General features: G+C 31.7%; 2 protein-coding genes across 2 annotated transcripts in view; one reads left to right on the top strand and one right to left on the bottom strand.

Annotated features, from left to right (window-relative positions):
• Positions 1–280: 280 nt before the first annotated feature.
• Positions 281–8,450, bottom strand: LOC128200724 (apolipoprotein B-100-like). Its single transcript, XM_052895045.1, has 8 exons — positions 8,213–8,450; positions 4,609–4,653; positions 4,397–4,515; positions 3,228–3,361; positions 2,313–2,454; positions 1,564–1,716; positions 775–988; positions 281–412 (listed from the first exon to the last, which is right to left on the bottom strand). Exons 1-8 carry the CDS (start codon positions 8,271–8,273, stop codon positions 297–299), a joined length of 984 nt encoding a protein of 327 aa, XP_052751005.1. The 5' UTR covers positions 8,274–8,450; the 3' UTR covers positions 281–296.
• A 6,747-nt stretch (positions 8,451–15,197) lies between these two features.
• LOC113509430 (uncharacterized) overlaps positions 15,198–22,154 on the top strand; it is a 142,581-nt gene continuing 135,624 nt past the window's right edge. Inside the window, exon 1 of the mRNA XM_026892773.3 lies at positions 15,198–15,232. Coding sequence (XP_026748574.1) covers positions 15,213–15,232 — 20 coding nt within the window. The 5' untranslated portion in view covers positions 15,198–15,212. The remainder of the gene's footprint in view (positions 15,233–22,154) is intronic.

Genomic DNA, 22,154 nt, shown 5'->3' with positions numbered 1-22,154 from the left:
TCACCGTCGCCTATAGACATGAGCAGTACCATGGACATAACAGAGTATACTGTTTCGCACATGATACCCCCCATGCGTTGCCATTCCTGAGGACTCAGGTGTTATTCCTCTGTACCCAGTAAATTCACGCCATATCCCACCCTTCAAATCGAAACACAGCCATGCAAACACAACTGCTTCACGGTAGAAACACGAATGGGATTGTTATTTATCTTTGTTACTTATTTATTAAATTATTATTAAATAAATCGTGTCTTGTCCATGCAAATCATTATATTTAATATACATATATAAACTTACAAGCAAAGCAATTTGAGTACATCTCTGGCAGATTTCAGCTCGCCACTTTCAATTTTAGTGTGTGGTGAGTGATGATGAAGAAGGTTTAAACGTTTTTGTATTATATTCCATCCTGTGAAAAAAAAAATCTTAATGTTTTGGAGTTTTTAATATAATAATAATATTTATTTGTTCAGATAACATAAGGTCCATTTTGCAATATGGAAGGTTGTGGAACTTCTGGAAGTAATAGTGGTGGTCAATCTTCAAGTGTTGGCAGATGTACTAATCATATGATACTAATCGTAGAGAAAATAAACAAAATAATTCTATTCAAATAACTAGTTTAATAATAAGTGTTACGTCATCACACTAATCGCCTGGTCCTCAAGCTATGATACCCTGTCCTATGAGAAATCAGGCAATTGAAATATGAGAACAAAATTAAGAATCTGAACTTATTTTAAAAATTAACGATATAATACAACTTCGAACCTTTAGGTTGTGCTTCCATGATTTCAATATCTGTCTTATTGACTTCATTTTTCAAAACCAAGTCCTGTACGACTGTGGTCATCGCACCAGAATTCTTTCCGGAGAACGGTTCGAAGAGATGTCGTTCTTTGCAATTTACCGTTTTGTAGATGTAGTGGTCGACGGCGATTCGACATTTACTCTCAGACTTCAGTACAGGCCATGTTTGAAATTTCTAAAAAAAAAATGGAAAAATAATAATTGATATATATCATACATAAGCATTTAAACTTGGTTATTTCTACTTTCCGTGTTACTGCCACCAAGCAACTAAACTTACATGGCTATGCTTCAATTTGAAGGATAGGATATGGTAAAATTACAGGATATGGAGGTATAACACTAATCCTCTGGAATGACAACACATGCCCACATGTGTTGTCAATCCTGAGGATTAAGTCACTTGCATCACAGTATCACCATATTCTGTGATGTTTGTGATGCTGTTTACAAGGATAAGCAAGCTGAAGTGGCGATGGGCTGCTCAAATAGCTCAAAGAACCGAAAGCTAATGGCGAAGAAAAGTTTTTGAGAAGCGACTTTGTATGGACAAATGTTGTGTAGGGTGACCTCCCACTAGATGAAGTGATGACCTCTAATGCATTGCAGGGGGTCAATGGATGCACGTGGTTCATGACTATTCTTCAGATAGGTGCTGTTCATATTTATAGACAAAAGTTACCAACTAATGTGCCATTAGCTTGTTTGTTATTCCAAGATTTATGTATTATTAATATATTTAGAACTTACACTTTGAAAATCATATCTGACAGACTGCAGAATGGATCTATACTTGTATCGGTTGGTGCACTGTGCCAGGTCTCTGGTCTTCACCAGGATAAGGCTGGTGTCCGCCTGTCCGCGCACTGCGTAATCCACATTACACGTACCATGGATGTCTTTCTAAATTTCGGAAAAAAGGTATTCAATAGTTAATATATTTGATAATAATCAAAATTTAAAAGAAAGTTTAACATTGTCATTCTCCAAAAAACTTTATCACATTACTTTATATCTACTTTCATAACTTATCTACAATTTAGGACAATCTCAAATCAGGTTTCAGACAGCACATGGTTTAAAAACTATGTAAAAATATAATAAAAATAATATTTTATCATAGTTTTTTATTTATTTTATTCCTCAACAAATGTGTTTTTTATAGGAATCAGTTCTATTCATGCCCTATAGACCTTCATAGATTTTTGTTGGCACTGCTTAATCACGTTGATGTTAGTATATAGCACATAGACTGTATACATACTAACATATACAATAATTACATTAAAATATTCATAATTTTTTTCATTTATTCATTTAATGACATTTAATTCCATTTTAATGTTTATCAAACACAAAGCATGTTGTGGTTGCCTATAAATGTAAGAACAGTTAGATTTAATCTACCAGTGTATTGTATTGAAATGTTTCCCTGTATCTTAGTTGGTGATCCTAAAAATAAATAAATAATTAAAATAAAAGCAGCTATTACTATATACCTCAACTCCTTTAAAGTTGATATCAAATCTTTTCATCGTATTCTGAAGTAAAGAAAGTATAGCCCTCTTGAAGTTGAGTACCCAATCCTCTTCTTGTTCTTGGGGACAGATTTCTGATATGACACCATCATGGAATGCAAATCTGAAAGAATAGAGTAAAAAGGTCTATTGAAAAAAAAAATGCTTTAAAGCACTTTAGTTTCCTAAATATCAAACACCATTTTAGCATTTCATAATATATTAGTTTATACCGTGACTTTGTCCATAAGATGAAGATACGTGAATTGACTGGAGAAAAAGCAGTGAATATTCTTTTCCATCCAAAATACATAGTATATGTATATACCAAATTTCATTACAAATGTAAAAGCGGCTCTGTTTTTTATTTATTATTATTACCAAGGATTATATAAGACTGAATAGTTATTGAAATATTTTGCCCAACAAAAACAGTTACTAAAATAATGTAAAAATACAGAAATAAAATATATAAATTTTTAAAAGATTATCAAAGTCAATTCTGAATTTTTGTGTAAATATTACCAATATTTACATAAAAAATACAGATAAATTAATAACCTTCCTAGTGTACCCACTAACTAGTTTAAAAGAAAGAAAGAAAGCTTTTAAATTCCATCATATTTACAACTATTTTTCATAGTAAGTAGGCAGTGTGGTCCTAGCTTACAATTCACTACCCCATACCTTTACATGGGTGCTGTAAGGGCCTCAGGGAACTTAATGATCTGGGGATGAACAGCAGCGGCTCTCTTAAAATATCATCAATGTCTAAGTAAAATCATCAACCTGCCTGCTAAGTATGGCAACTACTGGCAAAAGTCTTCTTATAGGGAAGGCCTATATTTAGCAGTGAACAGTTAAAAGCTGATATAATAATAAAAGCAGGCATTTTACCTGAGGTCATATTGAGATACAGCTAGTACAAATTTCTCAGCTCGTTCAACCGGATAGTCCTCGTCCTGATCACTGAGTGTTACTTCACTCAGTTGTAGAAGACCTTCGCATGGTGTTATGAACTGCAGTTGTACCTTTCAAAAAAATAAAATGTTGCTTTTTTATCAGATTATATAAGAAAGTTGTCTAAATTTGTTTGATGAATGTGTAAAATTATTTCCTTTAAAAGAGTAGCAGGTTCTCAATTTGGTTTAGTTTTTTTTCAAGTTTGTTATCTGAGAACTCAGTCAATAGTTTATAAATCCAATAGTTTATAAATCAAAATTAGCCAAGATGGACATCTGTGTTGTTTTTGTAAAACAAAATCTTGTTCCTTTTTTGTCAAGGGAACAAAAAGGTTCAGAAGAGAACCACTAAGTTTAAAGGGACAGGTGAATCCTATGAGATTCATACCACCTAAAATATTCCTTAGAACATAATCATGCCCTGAGATGCTATTTATAGTAGTTCATGATCACATAGCATTGCTCTTGTCATATTAGATTATTAGATATTAGATTTTAACATGGCAAAATGTAAAATATATTTATTAATACATTGAAATAATTATTTTACAATTACAACATTTGTATAATGTATAAATACCCCAAATATGTAATTAATAATATTAATTTGATTATTTCAAATGAAACAGCTCAATGAAAGTATATAAATAAATACAGTTTATTGAAAGTATTAAGATTAATATGAAAAAAATGAAGATTATTATTAGATAATTAGCACCTTTTATAACTAATAAGTTGAATTAAGAATCGTAATGTAATTTAACATTACAGAGAAATATTAGCAACTTTTTGTTTTCCTACTACTTTACATGCACAGATTTTAGAGGTTGGAAAATTAATAAAATACCAGATGACGTATTAAGATTAAACAAACAATTTTTTTTATTACACCTCCAGAAATACTACAGAACCAGAACTACAGCTTGGTACAGTAGTTTTTGCATTATGCTGAATAAACACAAATACAGACAGAAAACTTTATAAAAATTATTGTAGTAACTATTGTTCTTATTAAGACTCTTCTTAAATATCTTCCATGTACAGACATCGTTTTGTTATAATTTCATTATATTAGTAGATAAAAAAAATTTAAAAAAAACTTACTGAAGCAGTGATGTTCAATGTGGAACGATTGTTGCTCGAACCAGCGAAATATGTTTCTACATTCACTTTATAGTCGTAGTGGTAAATTATCTGAGATAGATATTTAAATTTCTCCGAAGCTGGAATGGCGAAAATATAGTTATTTAATAGAATTTCGGAATGAATTTAAATAACATCGTTTATTCGATATAAAAATTTTTAGTAAAACTTACGTGCGCAGGATGGTGATCCACATATATAGGGATCTTTCAACGAATCTGTGAAGATAAAAATATAGTTAAATATTAACAATACACTAAACACGTATAGAAAAACAGGTGTATTTTTATATTTTTCTTGATTTGTTTTGTTTACAAACAAACAATAAAGTCAGCTGTAATGACTGTCAGTTAATTTCAGTGTCAGCTTATGTTAAAGTCCAATATACCGTTCCGTTATATGTAATAATTATTTCATGTTAATAATAATAAAATGTACAGTGCATAATAATAATAATTGGATCACAATGAAATTCGAAGAAAATGGTTTTCCATATTTGTCAACTTTAATTTGTCATAGTTCGAGAAAGAAAGTGTATTTTCTTCTTTAATGGCATTAACTCCGTTTATAGGATATTTTGCCAAAACAAGTTTCTAATAAGAATTTTAGTTGCTCAGATAACATTTTGGCCAACGTGATCTTGATTGCATTTAAAATCATTCAGCATTTATTTTCTTGGGTACCTATCTACTGAATCCTAACTACATTTGTTAAAGTTTATCATAAATTATAATCAAACTGAACCAGTAAACGTATCTTTTGCCTCTTCTTACGAGACCTTTTTTTAGAATAAAATTAATTCTATGTCTCTATTTGTGGGAAATAATAAACAAAATAAAATTTCATTAGAGGGAAAATGGTATGAACGAACATTTAGTTTAAATTGAAAAGCTGTAGTTTGAGTAAAGGTACATAAATACGCGATGGGTCAATACGTAATTGTTTGTTATGATTGTGGTGTGCTATGAATATTACTTTTAGAATAATAGTATTATTTTTGTTACAATTTTGGCAGAAATGGTGGTAAAAATGGTCACTGATTGCCATTAAGAAAAAGAAGAAAAAAATTTTTATTGGAGTCAGTCGAGTGATATTGAAGAATAACGTGAACGAACACCGTGATAAGAGATTTTTATATGTTCAGATGAGTGTTTAGCATTAATCACAAATTTACGACCGAACGTACAATGGAACAGTCTCGATCAGACGTATTTTTAAATTTGAAATAACTACCTACTACAACTTTTTTCATTCATTTTTCATTTACGCAGTGATAACAGTGTCGTGTGGGCCGCCAGATAAATCACAACAAACCTTATCAAAGTAGGTGTTAATTACATTTTATTTATTTATTCAAATTATAATGACATCCATCGTAACGTTTGGAACAGGGTTAAGTGTACACAAAAGTTAAAGCGTGGTTAAATCAAACAATGTAAACAATATTTGTTATCACAAAGGATTTAGATATGTTTTTTTGACCGAGTGAGCTATTTGCAACGACTTGGCGAGCTGCAATATGAGTATATGTTAAAAGAGCGAAACTATACTTTTTTCAATGGCTGATAATGCAATGGTAACCCCGCTTGCAATACGATATACGCAGACGGGGCACCACTGATAGATGATAGGTGAGGATGAAAGGACAAGACAGTCCATTGTGATGAATACACCTGGAATTCAACACGTTGGTTTCCAGGGGGGACCACGTGGAGGTCGAACTAATAGGGTATATTGCTAGCAATGGGACTGATAGTCCGTATTATTAACAACCCTTTTCCCCCCTAGCAGGACTATACTAGTCCATAAACTTAAAAATGAAATAAATATATTTACGACTTAGATTATAGTTCACGACTATAATGGGGTAATAAAAAAAAAAAAAAAAACATTAGTCCACGGTTGCCTAAACTTATATTAGAAAAGGAATAATTAGTTTTAATTTGTAACGGGTGCATTCAGAAAATACTTAATCGAATTTAAAAATTTTTTGATCAATATAGAACTACATATCAGTGATGACATGGTCTGTATTTTATAAAAAAAAAAAAAATATGCGAAATTGAACTAAAAAATCGAACGGATGGCTGGTTTATAATAAAATAATGAGGTCCTGATATGGAATCTGGAGATTTATATGGGGAAGAAAGAAAGACAATCGGCTATGTAATTTTTTGTTTGTCAAAATATGTATAATGTAACTACAGAATTTGATTTATCATTAGTATTTTGTTTTAAGAACAACAGGACTTTAGAATGTAAACAGTTTTATTTAAAATTTATATGTGGACGATGCTTGGAGTCCAAATAAAGGGACAAAGTATGATGCAACAGTTAATTTTATATTTATAATATTTATATAGTGGAAAGTATAATGTGTAAACACACCAATAAATCAAACAATGCCTCTACAGATTTTGCAAACTGCGACCGATATCTAGTTAAATTTTCGTGAACCATATCTTACCCTTGTCTCGGGAGGGTCAGGGTCTCTGAATAGTTACTCATGCGATGGAATAATCGTTACGCAATGTTGCGTTATATTGTATACGGATATTCAAACAATGTAATGTAACAAATAAATAACTGTCCCATGAAAGACGGATGTATCTCATATCTGTCAACTACTACCGACATTACGTAGATTAGTGATTTTATTATCACTCGCCGACCTTATTTGTTATTGCTTGTTCCAATTACGTATGTTATTATTCTAATTTGTATTGTCGTCAATCATTTGTTACATATTTAGGCAAATAAAATTAATAAATAATTTAGGTCATTATTTATATTTAATAATAAAAAAAAAACTATGTAGATAGATAGCTGTTAAGTTTTTACAAACTTAACAAAGATTTTAATTGATGTAGCTATTTAAATAGGTATGTATGAGTTGGGATATTTAAAAAAAGATTGTAATCCTAATTCTTTAGTTCCTTTAGTATTTGTACTTTAATAGAAGTCCGTAGAATTCTGTAGAATCAGTAGAATTCCTGAATTCAGACCAGCTAGAATTTAAAGACTAATAGAATCTGTTTGTTTTCTTAAGTTGAATAAATGATATTTGTAAAAAGTAAGAACTTTCAATGAAATTGCTACAAGGGTATTATGTACTTGCTAGGTACATAATATGTCTAATATAAATAAATGAAAGCCAACTGCATTTTGGGTTCAGTATCATGGTACATATTAATTACTCTTTTATTTAACATATAAATAATGTCATAATTTTTTTTATTCTACATACATTGTAAACTTAAAGATCTTTGGATGCTTGTTATTAAAAAATGCTGAAATGTTAAACAGATTTGAATGTTGGCATACAAATAGATCAATAGAAAACATATCTCAACTCATGAGGGTATAGCAGGACAAAGCTAGTTAAAAATACACACGACATAATTAGGTATTTATCGTGTAGATTATTTAAATTTTGTATCCAGTATGTTCTAGTATACGTTTTAATAGACACTAAAGTATGTATACCACTCTGAATTGGGAAAAAATGTAGATATATCTATGTGAAACAAGGCAAATCTGTAATAATAAATATCATTAAATCAGTTTAAGCACCACTGATTAACTAACTTTAAAGCATTTAAACTTCTAAACATCTTTATAAAATATTACGTTACTTTATAATCTTAAGAATTAGCCCAATCTGTAAGTACATCCTTTAATATAAAAAAAAATTCATTTTCCTTAATAAACATTAAAAGAAAAATACATTTGAATTGAGAACCTCCTTCTTTTTGAAGTCGGTTGAGAAATACGTACTTCCTGATCCATATGCCAAGCCTGCAAAGCACAAGAACACCAATATCACACACCAATTCATATTGTCACACACAAATCAACCATTCATGTTTCAAATCGACTTGTCGTTTCGCGTATCCGAGTTCAAATAAAATGAAATTCCGAGATGCGTTATCGTAGGGTCGGCTCTGGGGTCAAAGTAAACAATATTATCTCTGCATTATCATGTAACAGCTACTGAGCAGAATGAAACGTAATTATGTGATTTGTAATGAATATTGTAAGCCGATAGCAAACATCACTAGTGTAGGTAGGTAGGGATCGGTCTGCGGGAGGGATGCCAGCGGAAATCATCGCTGCTAGCTCCGGTTACGAATTACGACCGAGTTGGTATGACACGGTACGAATGTAGTGGAATATTGGAATGATTACTTTCAATGAATAATGGAATGATTGATTTGAACACAGGTTACAATTTTTAAGAGGTTCTAAGCAAGTATATTGGAACTTGCGGCTTTGTCTGCATTCAATTATTAGTATAAGAAGTCCTTATTCCTTCCTTACTTAATAGTACAAATGTGAAAGTGAGTTTGTTTGTTACCTCTTGGCGCCTTAACGGCTTAATCAATCGCTATGGAATTTGGTATACAGGTTCTATATGGAATGTAGAAGGACATAGACAACTTTTCTTTCTGGTCCTTGAAAATATCCTAGTCACTCTGATAAAGTCACGGGTAAAAGCTAGCTAGTATAGGACAATATAGGACTCTACGTTAATATAGGACATGATCTATTTGTATATTAAATGTTAATTAATTCGTGATTGAGCTTTAAACATCCAAACATTTTGACAAACTTTCCCCTTTTTTTATTATTAGCAAGATTAAGAGTCAGTTATTTAAAACCACAAAGATAATCCATAGGTACGTGAAGTAGATAAAAATGTTACCGAGAATAACTCAAGCAGAGGGCAAAAGTCAGAAGATTTGCGATAAAAAAAATGTTTATGACATTTCATATAATTTAAGCTATCTGTTCTATAACAAACGAGTACACTATTAAGTATATAATTACATATTACTAATTATGCTTGCAACTTCGTACATATGGGTTTTTTTTTAACCCAATGTATAGATCACTTCTAGACGGCGTCAGATATCAGGATAAAAATACTTAGCATATTTTAAGTTCCAATTGATAAGACTGTATCCTATTTTGTGCAGTAGTTTTTGAATGAACGAAGCAAATATATGGACAGATAGATATACAAAAAAAATGTATTCGAATTATCTTAAGGACCTCAAATATCTACCTCATATAAATTTTCTAAACGTTATATAAAATCTTAAATATCTCCTACTGGCTTTTAGTCGCGATTTTTTTCCGCGTGATCGGGATATATTCACTGATCCAGAATAAAAAGTAGCCCAGGTTATTCTTCATATTATATAGTATCTGTATACCAAATTTCATAGTGATTGGTTAAGTCGTTAAGGCACAAACTCATTTTCTTCTTAAAATATCACATAATATTAGTAAGGACTAGTCTTTACTATACATATATCTTTATCACAGATAATATAATTAATTAGTAATTATATTTTTAATGTGGAAGAAGCGAAAGAGGTTTCTTTGAATCGAAGCATTTGGCGTTCCATTGTTTCTGCCTATCCTAATGGGAGACAGACGTGACAAATATGTATTATATTATCTGTGGTAAAGATATTTTCTAATTACAATTTTAATGTATGTATATAGATGAGCTTAAAGACCACACTCATATAGTATATATTTATTTGTGAGTAGAGATAATTTAATACTTGCTGTAAGGGACGATAACTTATAGTTGTGTTCCGGTACTTAATTGGGAGGATCCGACTGACGCATATGTCGGAGCTTTGTCAATAAATGCGATTGTGACTTGTGAGTCACAAGCCGCTCAGTCAAACAGTACTGGGTTTAATAGGTGCCCATTGTTGTCAAACGATGAATTGATTCATCACGTTGGGGGCGAATTCCGTATTATTCCCACAGTGAAAGGCTTTTGTTTCATTCTTTTGTGATTTGCGAAATAACGGCGAAAATGTGTGGCTACCTATGACACGTAACCATCTATATTGGTTTATTTTTTTTAATGGGTGATAATAAATAACTGATATAATAAAAATGGCCTATGTCTAACAGTGGACGGATAATGGCTGAGATGATGATGATGACAATATTTTTTTTAATTATGATAAAAGCATTTTTGAGTAGATTTTATTTATTTATCTGCCGTCCAGTTCGGAATACAATTTCAGTTGAGGAGAATGGATAAGAGACTACTGAGCTATCAGTATACTCTGGTGGGGCACCAATGAGCTATCACTCACTTATGAGGATAAAAGTAGCTCTGTTGGTCCATTGGACCAATACACGACATGTATAGATATATGTGAATAGATAGTAGGTAATTAATATTAATGCATTTATTATTTTACTTTATCTTAATAACTCTTCTTTAATGTGTTTATTTATTATTAAATTCGAATTTTGTTTTATTTTTGACGACACAAAAGTGACAAATATTTGTAAATTCAAATAACGACGACTTAATCTAATCAAATAATGTTAAATTATATTTGCTATTGTCATTGTTTACTAATTAATTATGTTTGTTAATTTGTTATTGTGAATCTGCAAAATTTTTAACATTTAAAATTTTTTATTCATATTTTCGGTAAATGACCTTTTCATTAAAAAAAAAGTAAAGAAAAGGCTTTCTTACTGATTTTGTAATTCTATATAATATCTAGCATATCTATGTGAATATAGCTCGTAATTTACAAGTATTAAATTCTATGGATCGATCATGTATTCTGATCTGATGATTGTGCTCATGAATCGTATTTTGCTTCTGCAGACATTTGTAGTATGATCACATATCTCACATTAAATATAAAACAGGTAAGCCTTGTTTTATGTTTTCTAAGAGACGGGAATTTACGTGATCATTTAGATAAATTAATAATATACGCGAAAGTCTTAAAAAGTAAGTTTTGTGTCTGAAATTTGATTTCCTTGTCAGCTTGACATAGTATTATCTTAGATTATATAGATAGAGTGTCTCCATACAAATGCTTCGAGAAAAACGGGTGTGTGATAAATAATTATGAGTGTTTCCTTTTTAACTTTTATATTTATTTTATTATATAATTTTTGCATCTTTTTAACACTTAAAAATAATTTTATTTATTAAATAAATTAATTTAGATATATCAAGATACATTATGTACGTAAATATATAGAACACTGATATAAAACCGAGTTAGCTAATTTGAGAATTAGCTGACATAAAGTTAACCCATTTTTGAGACTCGATACTCTATCTATATATCTAAAGTATTATATTATCTGTGGCCAGAATAATGGGTGATGTCATCTTAAAATCTTAAGGTGAATTGTATAAAAGATAAAAACATATAAAACAAGGTTTAGATTTTATTTTGTGTGTTTTTATCTTTCATACTTCAACACAAAACTAGGTAATTTTAGATAAAAGAACAAAACAACAAAAGAAAAATGTACAAAATGTATACTAAACACTAGCTTTCGTCCACAACACGGTATGCGTGGATTTTTTAAGTAGGTAACCACTTCTAAATCGAATCGAAGAAATAAAATGTACATCAAATGTAGCTTTAACTATATAACTGTAAAAACAGTATTAAATTTAGTCCAGTAGTGTTTGCGTGATGTCGGAACAAACATACAGAAAAAACAAGTTGTAAAATTTTTTATTTTGATCTCCATTGATCTTATTTAGAACCCTCGTATAATTTTTTCTGGAATATGTATCTACTATGTACAGACATTGTCTATTTACAATTTGATTATGTGTACTATAATAAGATATTATAATAAATAAATATTGCCTTGTGGTCACGGCATAGAATGAACCACTCCTTCCTATTCCGTGGGTGTCATAAGAGATGACTAGGAGAACTTAATAATCGAAGGAAAGGCAATAGCTTCCCTCTTAAAATATTACCAAAGTCTAACTGCGGTTGCTAACCCGCTTGCTAAGCGTGGCAACTACTGGCAAAACCGTTTATAGGGAAGGCCTATGTTCAGTAGTAGACAGACATGGTGATGAGATATATAATTATTCGCGAAAGTATGAATAATTGAGCAATAAAGAAGGTTCTAAGCAATCTCTTAGCAAGCGATCGGAAGGATAGGGGAACTATCATTTTGTATTTTGTAGTGAATTTTGATGGTAAATAATAGATTTGTAAACTTAAAAACACTATCAAGAAACGCCTGACATTTTTGTTATGGCAAAGATGACTCCTGAGTATAATACCTTAATGGATAAAAATGGAACGGTAACTCCTGTGCTTGGTTGCATGATAAGTGATAATGAGATCAAGTCAGGTGGTTCATTGTGATGAATTCTCTGGGAACTCTTATCTGAACGGAATAGCTTGGAAATCAACATGAATAAGGGGAAGGGATTGTTAGTAATAGAGACTGAGAAGGCCGACCTCCTCGCGGTTCCCCCTGGAAACTATCATGGTTAATTCCTGATAAATTCATCATTATGAGCTAACTGGCCTGTTTTCATTCTCACCTATCACCCTTCACTGGTGCTCCGCTAGGGTATCCCGTTAGCGCAGGCAGGGTTACCATACCATTTTCACATATAAAAAAAAACAATGTTTAGCGTTTGGGCCGCTAGGTCCCGTTAACAATAATCTTTTCCCTTTAGACTTTTCGATATTGTTCTATAAAAATAAATATTGTTTGAAAATAGATATTAAGGTGTAGCTAGATTTTCATATATAAAACTTTAGACAAGATGTTTGTCCAAAGCCCTACGTAACCTTACGAACCAATTTCGGTGGTCTACCTACTCAGACACGCACCAAGGTAATCTTGTATTGTTCTATACCTACGCATTGTGTATCTCCATAGATGAATGATTTAAGATTTTGTTTCGAAAAAAAAAGATTTATTATTTTACTTTATTGTGAGTGTCATTTTAAGATATTTAAATACTAATAATGTCTATTACTTACCAAACGGAAAGTGGTAGAAAAGCTGTCTATTTGGGTACCTCCGTCCCTTTGCTTTGAAGAGTAGGATTTTACAGAGAAATTACCGGATACGGAAGCATAACACTATAGTATTCAGGAACGGCAACGGATGAAGGGTATCATGGGTATCACAGTATACTCCGTGCCTATGATGCTGTACATGTTTATAGGTGACTGTTACCACTTTCTGGTTTGCCATTCCAAAGTTCATATTCATTACAATCGTATCTTGACAGATCTGCCAGCTTATTCAATCAAAGTCACTCGCATAATATAATTTGAAATCTTTGCATGTATAGATAACCAAATAATATCAAATTATTAAACATGACTACCTTGAACTAGATAAGGAAAATAATATGAATTTAATTTGTTGCAAGTAAACAGTAAACATGACCCGAAGTAAAACAGGTTAAATCTATAGATAATTTATTAATAGATACAATAATAATATTGTAGCGTCATACCATATTTTTATGGTCATACCCTAGTCACTTGTTTTATAATTACACTCAAGGTCCTAAGGGGTAATCCAAATATTATTATAAATGTGAAAGTGAATTTGTTACGTTTGGTGTCTTAATGGCTTAAGCAATTACTGTAAAATTTGGTATACAGATACTACGAGAATATTGGATGAAAAAAGATATTTCTCAGTAACGCGGACGAAGTCGTAGGTAAATCCTAGTAACTTAATAAATAAATGAACAAAAAATCTAATAAATTCAATTGAAAACATTTTTGAATAGCGATAGGATACTTGTATGAATTGGTATATTGGTATCTATGTAGCAGTAACTAGATACTGCTGACTTTAATAGAATTTCTATTACGGGCAATTTTTATAAGAAAATCTAAAATGCATCCATAGACAATTTTTTCATTAACTCGATTTATTATCATTTAATTCTCAGTCCTTAATCTATGAGACATCACCTAATAGTTTATTCAGTTCACTATTGGTAATTGGCAGTTATTTTTAAATGTTAACGAGATGTTGCACGTAAGCATGTCTAATTAGGAAATGTACAGTGCGGCGACGATTTCATTAGAATGTATGAATCCTGCACCCCAAGAGCCTGCAAGCTCATAGTCTGTACAATGATCCTTCCTGGGCGCACACCGACCAGCTAACGTAGACATACGTTTCATCCTTTGTTACTGCAAGAATGCATACCCGTTGCGCATATGTAAGGGACGAGGAGTATCAACTTTTGCTGGCCAATGACATCTCTAGCTCTTTCCTGCAGAGAGCGGCAAAAAGTCAAAACGTGTGGGACTGCAGACGAACCCGTTTCTCCATACAAGGCTCTGTGCGACAAGTCGCGTCCCAACGTACCACCACATAATATTGTTAGCCGCTGCCGATAGCTTTTTATGTCGAATGCATTATTCGATACTCATTTAAAATTCTAACATAAGCTTATAAAGAAAGCTGGCCATTTTCATTCGGTCCCCTGGTGGAGCAGGTTGTCTTAACGAAATTCGATAAACATCTTTGAACTAGTACTAAAGAGCAGAGTTGAGATCTTGGGCGTTTATCGTCTTTATTACGCAAATTCGTTTTGGGTGCCGGCTGTTCAGCCGGTATTTGGCGCCCACGCGCCAAAAATCGCGGGGGCGATTACTCGGAGGCTTCGGCGCGTGCTCAAACGTGCGCGCGCACCGGCTGCAACACACGCGTTTTCTAAAAAAAAAAAAACAAAAAAACTACTTTTTATCATATCCTAATAAAAGGCGTTAGCGATAGTGGCGTTTTGAAATTTAAAATTTCGAATTCCGTGGGCTAGCCAGTGCTTTCAATGACATAAGTGACATATGACGACGAAGTATTAATCGATGGCAATTTTGTTTATGAATGGAGTGTTAAAGGAAGTGACATCATGTATAGTGTTGTGACTGCGCTAACTCTAGTTTGGTGGGCGCCGATTTGTTGACAATGCATGAACATTAGATTGGAAAGGTAAGTGTAAAGATCTCTTAACTATCTCATAAGAACCATGAAAGCCTTATAGTAACCACACTAACATTAAAGTGTTGTTTGTTTAGTGTATTTATTTGTATATGCTTGACACATTTGACACATATGACATCCATCATTTTTAATTTCTATATTTAAGTTGGTTTTGTATTTTCTGCGATCATATCATCACATAATAACATAATATAAATAATTTCTATCAAAGGAATGAAACTCTGGTAGGTGTTTTTGAAATAACGAAGTTTTAAAAATCGAAATTATATGGCTCTTTGATACTATTGGAATATTCTGAACATATCTAAAGTCAATGGGATGCTGGAATTTTTATAGTTTATATTTTTGTATGATTAATTTTCATTTTCAAATTTTTTGGACACTTGGATTTAAAAGGAACCCTAATAATTATTTTTATATGAAAATAGCTCAGAGAAATAGGTATGCTATTCAATTAATTTTCACTTTTGTAATTGTTTTCGGGTTCATTTAAGGAAACATTAAATTTTGATATTTGCTACCGGGACGCAACACTCAAATTTAATAAAATTTAACAGTCAACCATCATTGTTAAAAAAACTTAATAATCTTATTTTACACAGTATATTTAATTAAAAGTTATGTTATAATGACTTGCACTGTTTTAAAACATGAGAAATATAAAATTTGTACTTGAATTTAAGTAGTCGTTTAGCTATAAGAAATATAGAGTTTGTATTTCTTATCGCTTAATGCTAAAAAACACAATGAGACCGAACTATTTGATATTTCCACGAACGTAAACATAAATCAAAAGCAACAGTGTTTTTATGATAATATATAGAGCTTTTGTGGAAAATATTTTTCAATAGAATTAAACTGGTTTTGTTGCATATGCAGTCCATTGGAACGGTCGCGTGGGTGAAATAATAGAGCGTAGAGGCGACATTTCGAAATTGTGCGCCCGGTACAAACCTAGCGATACTAACATATAATTTAATATATAATCTAATATTGTTTGATCTAAGGTTGAAATTCAAATAACAATTGTTTTCCATAATCTACATGTAGGGTGGTAATCGAATGACTGCGAACGTGTGTTGGGAACTGGCGTTGAATCTGAATAAACTTAACATACAATGAGGCGGGGGTATTGATGCGCGGAAGATTTTACGGTACCGACACGGTAATGGATGTTGGCGAATTGTGTGTTTTGCGGTGAAGTTATAATGTTAAAATAACATCTATAATCAATTTATCAATGGACGGTTTATTATTAACTAGCGACCCGTCCCGGCTTTGCACGGGTAATAGAGATTATATGCTTATATTTTATGCTTCAGTTTGTTTCGTCGAGTATGAATTAGATGGGTAGCTATCCTTAAAAGATAGACATATGCTATCACGGACTTTTGTTGACCTGTAAAAGATAAACAATCCTACCATATATTGTTTTGTTATATCTTAACGCATTAGAATTTTTTTCGATAAAAAATTTTGGTCGACTTAATTTCTTCCAACATCTTGAACAAATTATTGTCATATTTCAACGAATTAACACAAAACAATATTAAGTAATACGCACTTAATACATTGAAGTTTGCTCTTGAAATATTCAATTTATTGATGAAAATTCATTAAAATATGTTGCGTAGTTTAAAAGATCTAAGCGTACAGACTACGAGAAGCGAGTTTGTTTTATACTATGTAATGATACGACGGTAGGGTGAGTATGGTGGCAGATTAGCCACTGCTATTTCTTGGATTATAATATGACATGACGAGTGTCATATTTACTACTGTTACAGCTGATTTATTTATTTATTAATTTAATAAGGTTCACATTCAACTTTTACATTTTACATGCAACTTAATAACACAAAACATAATTTTACCTAATGTAAAAGTCTTTTACAGGCGAACACCACATGCACTATATAATATATAATAAATTATTAACAATGACAATAACATTATCTGAATAATAAGTAGATTAAGAACTGATGAATATCTTTCATACCATAAAAAATATAGGTCAGACTATGTACAATAAATCGATGTTCTAATAAAGGTATTTTGCTAAAATTGGTCACTTTTCATTCTTAGCTTCTATGCTTTTGGAAAATACAAAAACTTTCTATAAAATCACGATCTATTTTATCGTGGTCTTAAAGGACTGTTTTTAGGTAAATTTGTTCTAACTCATTGCCATTTTAAAGTAAGTGAAGTCTAATTTAAATACAGCGTAAAATAAAAAAAAGTTAGACAAGTATTTTTTAAAGGGTTTTCAAATTTATAACTGTAGACGAAGTGCTGAAATAGACGATTTGAATAATCGTCTATGTAATGTTTAGATTTTTAATTAATTTTAAAAGTCATTCTTTATTCGAATATATTTCGTTAGTTTTTACATTTATACTCGTACATGTGTAAATACACATCCCGAATGATCCCTCGCTAATGCCATAGAAATTTGTATTCATACTAAAAATAAATTTTAATTTTATGTAATTTAAACTTTATTTCCTTTGGATTTGTGAGTACATCACATAAACACGAAAAGGAACTTAACACGCACACAAACTAACTTTCCTTTTCGCGTATTAGTGAATATTATGATATCTCTAAGTGACCTTAATGTCGAAATGTGTGGTCTCCATAGTCGGCCGCTGGCTGTGTAACGCGATGTGATGATGATAAGAATCTACTGACGTTTATGGTCTTTTATTTGAATTTTTGTTATGACCTTGCGTTAGCATTGTTTGGCTCATCCTATACAGCATGTTTTCTACGTAGTTGTTTTTAACGATGTGTGGGTAAATTGGAGGCGTTCATTATATGTTACAGCACACACTGATACATTTATTTCTACAAGAATTACGATTCACATCTTTAATTGTACGAGAAATTTAATATGAGATTAATACGGAAAAACCTTATTAATTACAAAAGGAATATATCATAATGGAAAGCTATATTACTAGGGTTGTATTTTATTTTCAGTTAACTGTCGCTGGTCGCCAATTTGGTTAAATTCGTAATTAGGATATTTTCTGTGACTCCTGTAAAATTTTGTCGGTGTTAGGAACATCGCAAGATTGTGCTGTCTGGAAAGGGGTGATAATACAGGCTATGTACCATAATCAGATATTTCAGCCATGAAAATACCATAAAAAATATTCGTCCATAAATTCTTTTACACAAATTGTATATAACCTACATGCTTTTGTTTATATGGTTACGATATTGCGATCATAATCGCAAAGGGATCTTTATTTACGAGCTTTTGCAATCACACATGAAAATTAGTATGTTGAAAAAACAACAAAATTTGAATTTTACTACTGGCATTCATTCGTTGTGAATTATATCCGAACATACTGAGGGTATAACGGCTCTACGCCAACTCAATTAACAGTGTTGATGCTAGTGTTGCCACATTTCATTTGTAAAAAAAGGGATAAAGGCACGGAATTAGAACAATAAGTTACTTATACTTATTGTTCTAATTCTTACTTAGTATGGCCTTTATACAGGTATATATGGTAGGTATATATGGACTAATAAGGACTATAGCAAACATATCAAAATACGTATGTAACAAATTAACATGTACCTGTGCTTCAAACAAATACTTTGAAAATAAATTAATAATATTATTAAAAAAAAAGCGGTCAATACTCAGCTTACGCTATCAGTACATGCCTACAGGGCACTAGTGATAGATGATACTTGAAGTCAGTTATTCCATCGTGATGAATTCTCTAGGAATGAATCAAGATAGTTTTCAGGGTAGACCGCAAGGAGGTCGACTTGCCAGGGTATATTGCTAGCAATGGAGCTAACAATCCATTCTCCCTCGATGAAAAGATTGTCGTACTGTGAAACTGCGAAATAAGAACACGATTTCTGCTCTTGATAATAAAAAGCGATAAAATGCGAGTAGTTTCTGCCTCTACCAGGAGCATCTGACGATTTTTTTAAAACTATACCTTTTTCGTTTTGTAACAAGACGTCGCAATAGGCCGAGGAAAAACAATGTTTCTTTGCTCTACGGTTAGGGCTCAATAGTGACAACCCACATATGAGGGTAAAAAATATATGACTTCTTTTTTATGTACCTATTTCAGGCATGTAATTTATTCCATTTGAGAGATAAAGACAATGTGACAACAATGTAATAATTTTGACCTTAAAGCGATATTTCATAGTCTTTATTTTGTATTATTTTTATTATGAGTAAAAGCTATTTTATCCAATTAATAAACTTCGCATTTTAGAAATTTCATCGAATCTACTTAAGGATAGAGAATATAAATTTCCAAATTCCATCATTATTTCAATTGTAAGAGTTTTAAACACATAATTGTTTGTATCTTTATTAATGTTAAATTAGCGAATTCGATGTAATTTAGTACACAGGTTACACATTATTCAATATAAGGTAATTTTCTTAGTTAATTTAGTTAGTTTTCCTGGAACACAGTATCAACCGATGATGCTGTGTTCCAGGAATTGAAAACCCATAAACATGAAATGGCACTCAAAAGTTAGTACGTTTTGATGATAATTTGTTATTAGTGCATAAATTTTAAGGGTTGGGACTCTGAGGAAAAATAGAATACATGGCTACACCAATTCACTGATCATTGAAAGATACCTACGTAGATAGGATTTGTTTGCAGTATGCTTACGTAATGGTAATGAGAAGAGGCTCATTGACCTGCATGTGTATTGTGTGATAGTGTTGAAGGTTTGATATTGTGTCTTTGCAAGAATAAAATTATCATAAATCTTGGTGGATTTCTTCAAATTCCTGGGGGATTATTAATAACAGTCTCAATGCTAGCAATGTGCCTCCATCGTAGTTAATTCTTGTCAAATTCGTCACGACTGGTCAAATGACTTGCTTTCATCCCCACCTTTCTTTAATCAACTAATTTGTTTTCATCCCCATCTTTCACTGGTACCCCAAATATTAATAGTGCAGATGGAGTTACTATTCCATTTTCACATATTAGAAGAAAACTCAAATGCCATTTTACTTTAGAAGTTTGGATCACGGTTTTCAATTTCGAGAGAAAACAAAGACTGACTATGTTACCATGATACTTTTTAGTTACCATGATGTTCACAGTAACCTTAATTAGCTGATTTCTGAGGAGTAAGATTTTACACTTCAGAAATTCAACGATGATGAGATTTGCTTTTCTGACTTAAGTGGATACTGGATGACTGGCTAAGCATGCGATGTAAAATGGACACATACCTACTACGTTATTTGATGCCATAGTGTATAGAGAAATAAAATTACAGGGTACAGAGGCATAACACTTTAGTCTTCAGGAATGACAGCGTAAAGTATACTCTGTTATGTCTATGGTACTGTTCATATCTATAGGCGACGGTTACCACATCATATCAGGTGGGTCGTTAGCTTGCCAAGTTGCATAAAAAATATATATTCTTTTTTAAAAATCATTTCTAGAATTTATTACATTTATCTACAGATAAGTATTTATCAATGGTGCTACTTATAAACTCGTTCTGTCTCAGTTTGTTGAGATGAATGCCGCGTGGGTTCACCTATCTATATGCTGTCACTTTTACTACAATGTTATTGACTAATGTATTTCATTACTCTTTAAATTTAATGTGGGCGGAAGCTAAATGGTCACACGGCTCGCCATTCAAATTTCTATAGATTGTTTATACTTATCGTTTGCTATTGGATTTATTGTTATATATATTTTGTTTTTTTTTTCTATCTCTTTGTATATAAGTAAATAGTTAAATGATATAGCTATTGTTGAATCATTTCAGCCGTTAATTGCCCACTGCTGAACATAAACATTCCCCATAAAGGAAGTTTTGCAAGTACCTGCCATGCTTGGCAGGCAGGTTGGCAACTGCAGTTAGATTTTTAGATCTGTTATAAGAAGGATGTTACTGCCCATGCCTCTACCATTAAGTGCCATTAGTTGCTTCTTAGGACACCTACAGGAACAGAAGGAGTGGCCTATTCTATATAAGTGAGTAAAGCCGATATAAATAATTGCCATAACTAAACTGTGTGCATCGTATACTTCAACAAAATATATTTTTTCATTCATACCATTTTTCACCCGTGACTTCGTTTGCGTAAACGAAATATTTTTATTGATCTGGATAAAAAACAGTCTATATCCTTTTCCATCCCATATTGCACGTGAATACCAAATTTCACAGTGATTGATTAAGCCGTTAAGGTGCTGTAAGGTAACAAGAAAACAAAGTTATTTTCATATTTATAATATTAGTAAGGCTCTCTGTAGATATACATACTTATATGTACAAGTAAATTAAATACACCGGTCACTACTGTCCTTATCCTCAAGAATAGGCAACTAGAAAAATATAATCTGGATCTACATTTTGTTTATCCAAATATTAATAATAATATATATTTTATAAATAAATCAATGATGTTGTTGTCAGGTGTTTCAACAGAAGATCGGCAATAAGAGTGCGTCAGTAATTGTATTATAGTATTTATTTCTTTTCATTCATAAGGGAATAAAACTTAATACGACACTGCAAGAAAAGTAAAGATTTCTGGCTATTTGATTGGAATTATTTTGTTTAATTCCGCTACAATAAGTATATATGTATGCAATTGCCAATACTCGAAGATTAACTACTATTATTATTACCAGAAGTTTAATAACTTTCCATATCAGCCATCAATTTTCTACTGTCATTTTGTCCAAGCACGTTTTGCTATACGTATTTCATCTGTAAACGAGGCATCTTCATGCAAATTAATAGATCGCTGCTCGAAATCTAGTGTTAACTGTTCGTAGTTTGGGTTCCGAATGGCAATTTAAGTCTTTATCCTTACTAATCTTTGTTCAAAAATTTAATTTATTTGACATAACTTCTGCAAGCAACT

This window comes from Galleria mellonella, unplaced genomic scaffold (assembly GCF_026898425.1).
Source record: "Galleria mellonella isolate WM207_F2 unplaced genomic scaffold, CSIRO_AGI_GalMel_v1 utg264, whole genome shotgun sequence".
NCBI lineage: Eukaryota > Metazoa > Arthropoda > Insecta > Lepidoptera > Pyralidae > Galleria > Galleria mellonella.
Note: the sequence above shows the minus strand (reverse complement) of the source record. Positions and strands in the feature narration are given on the sequence as shown.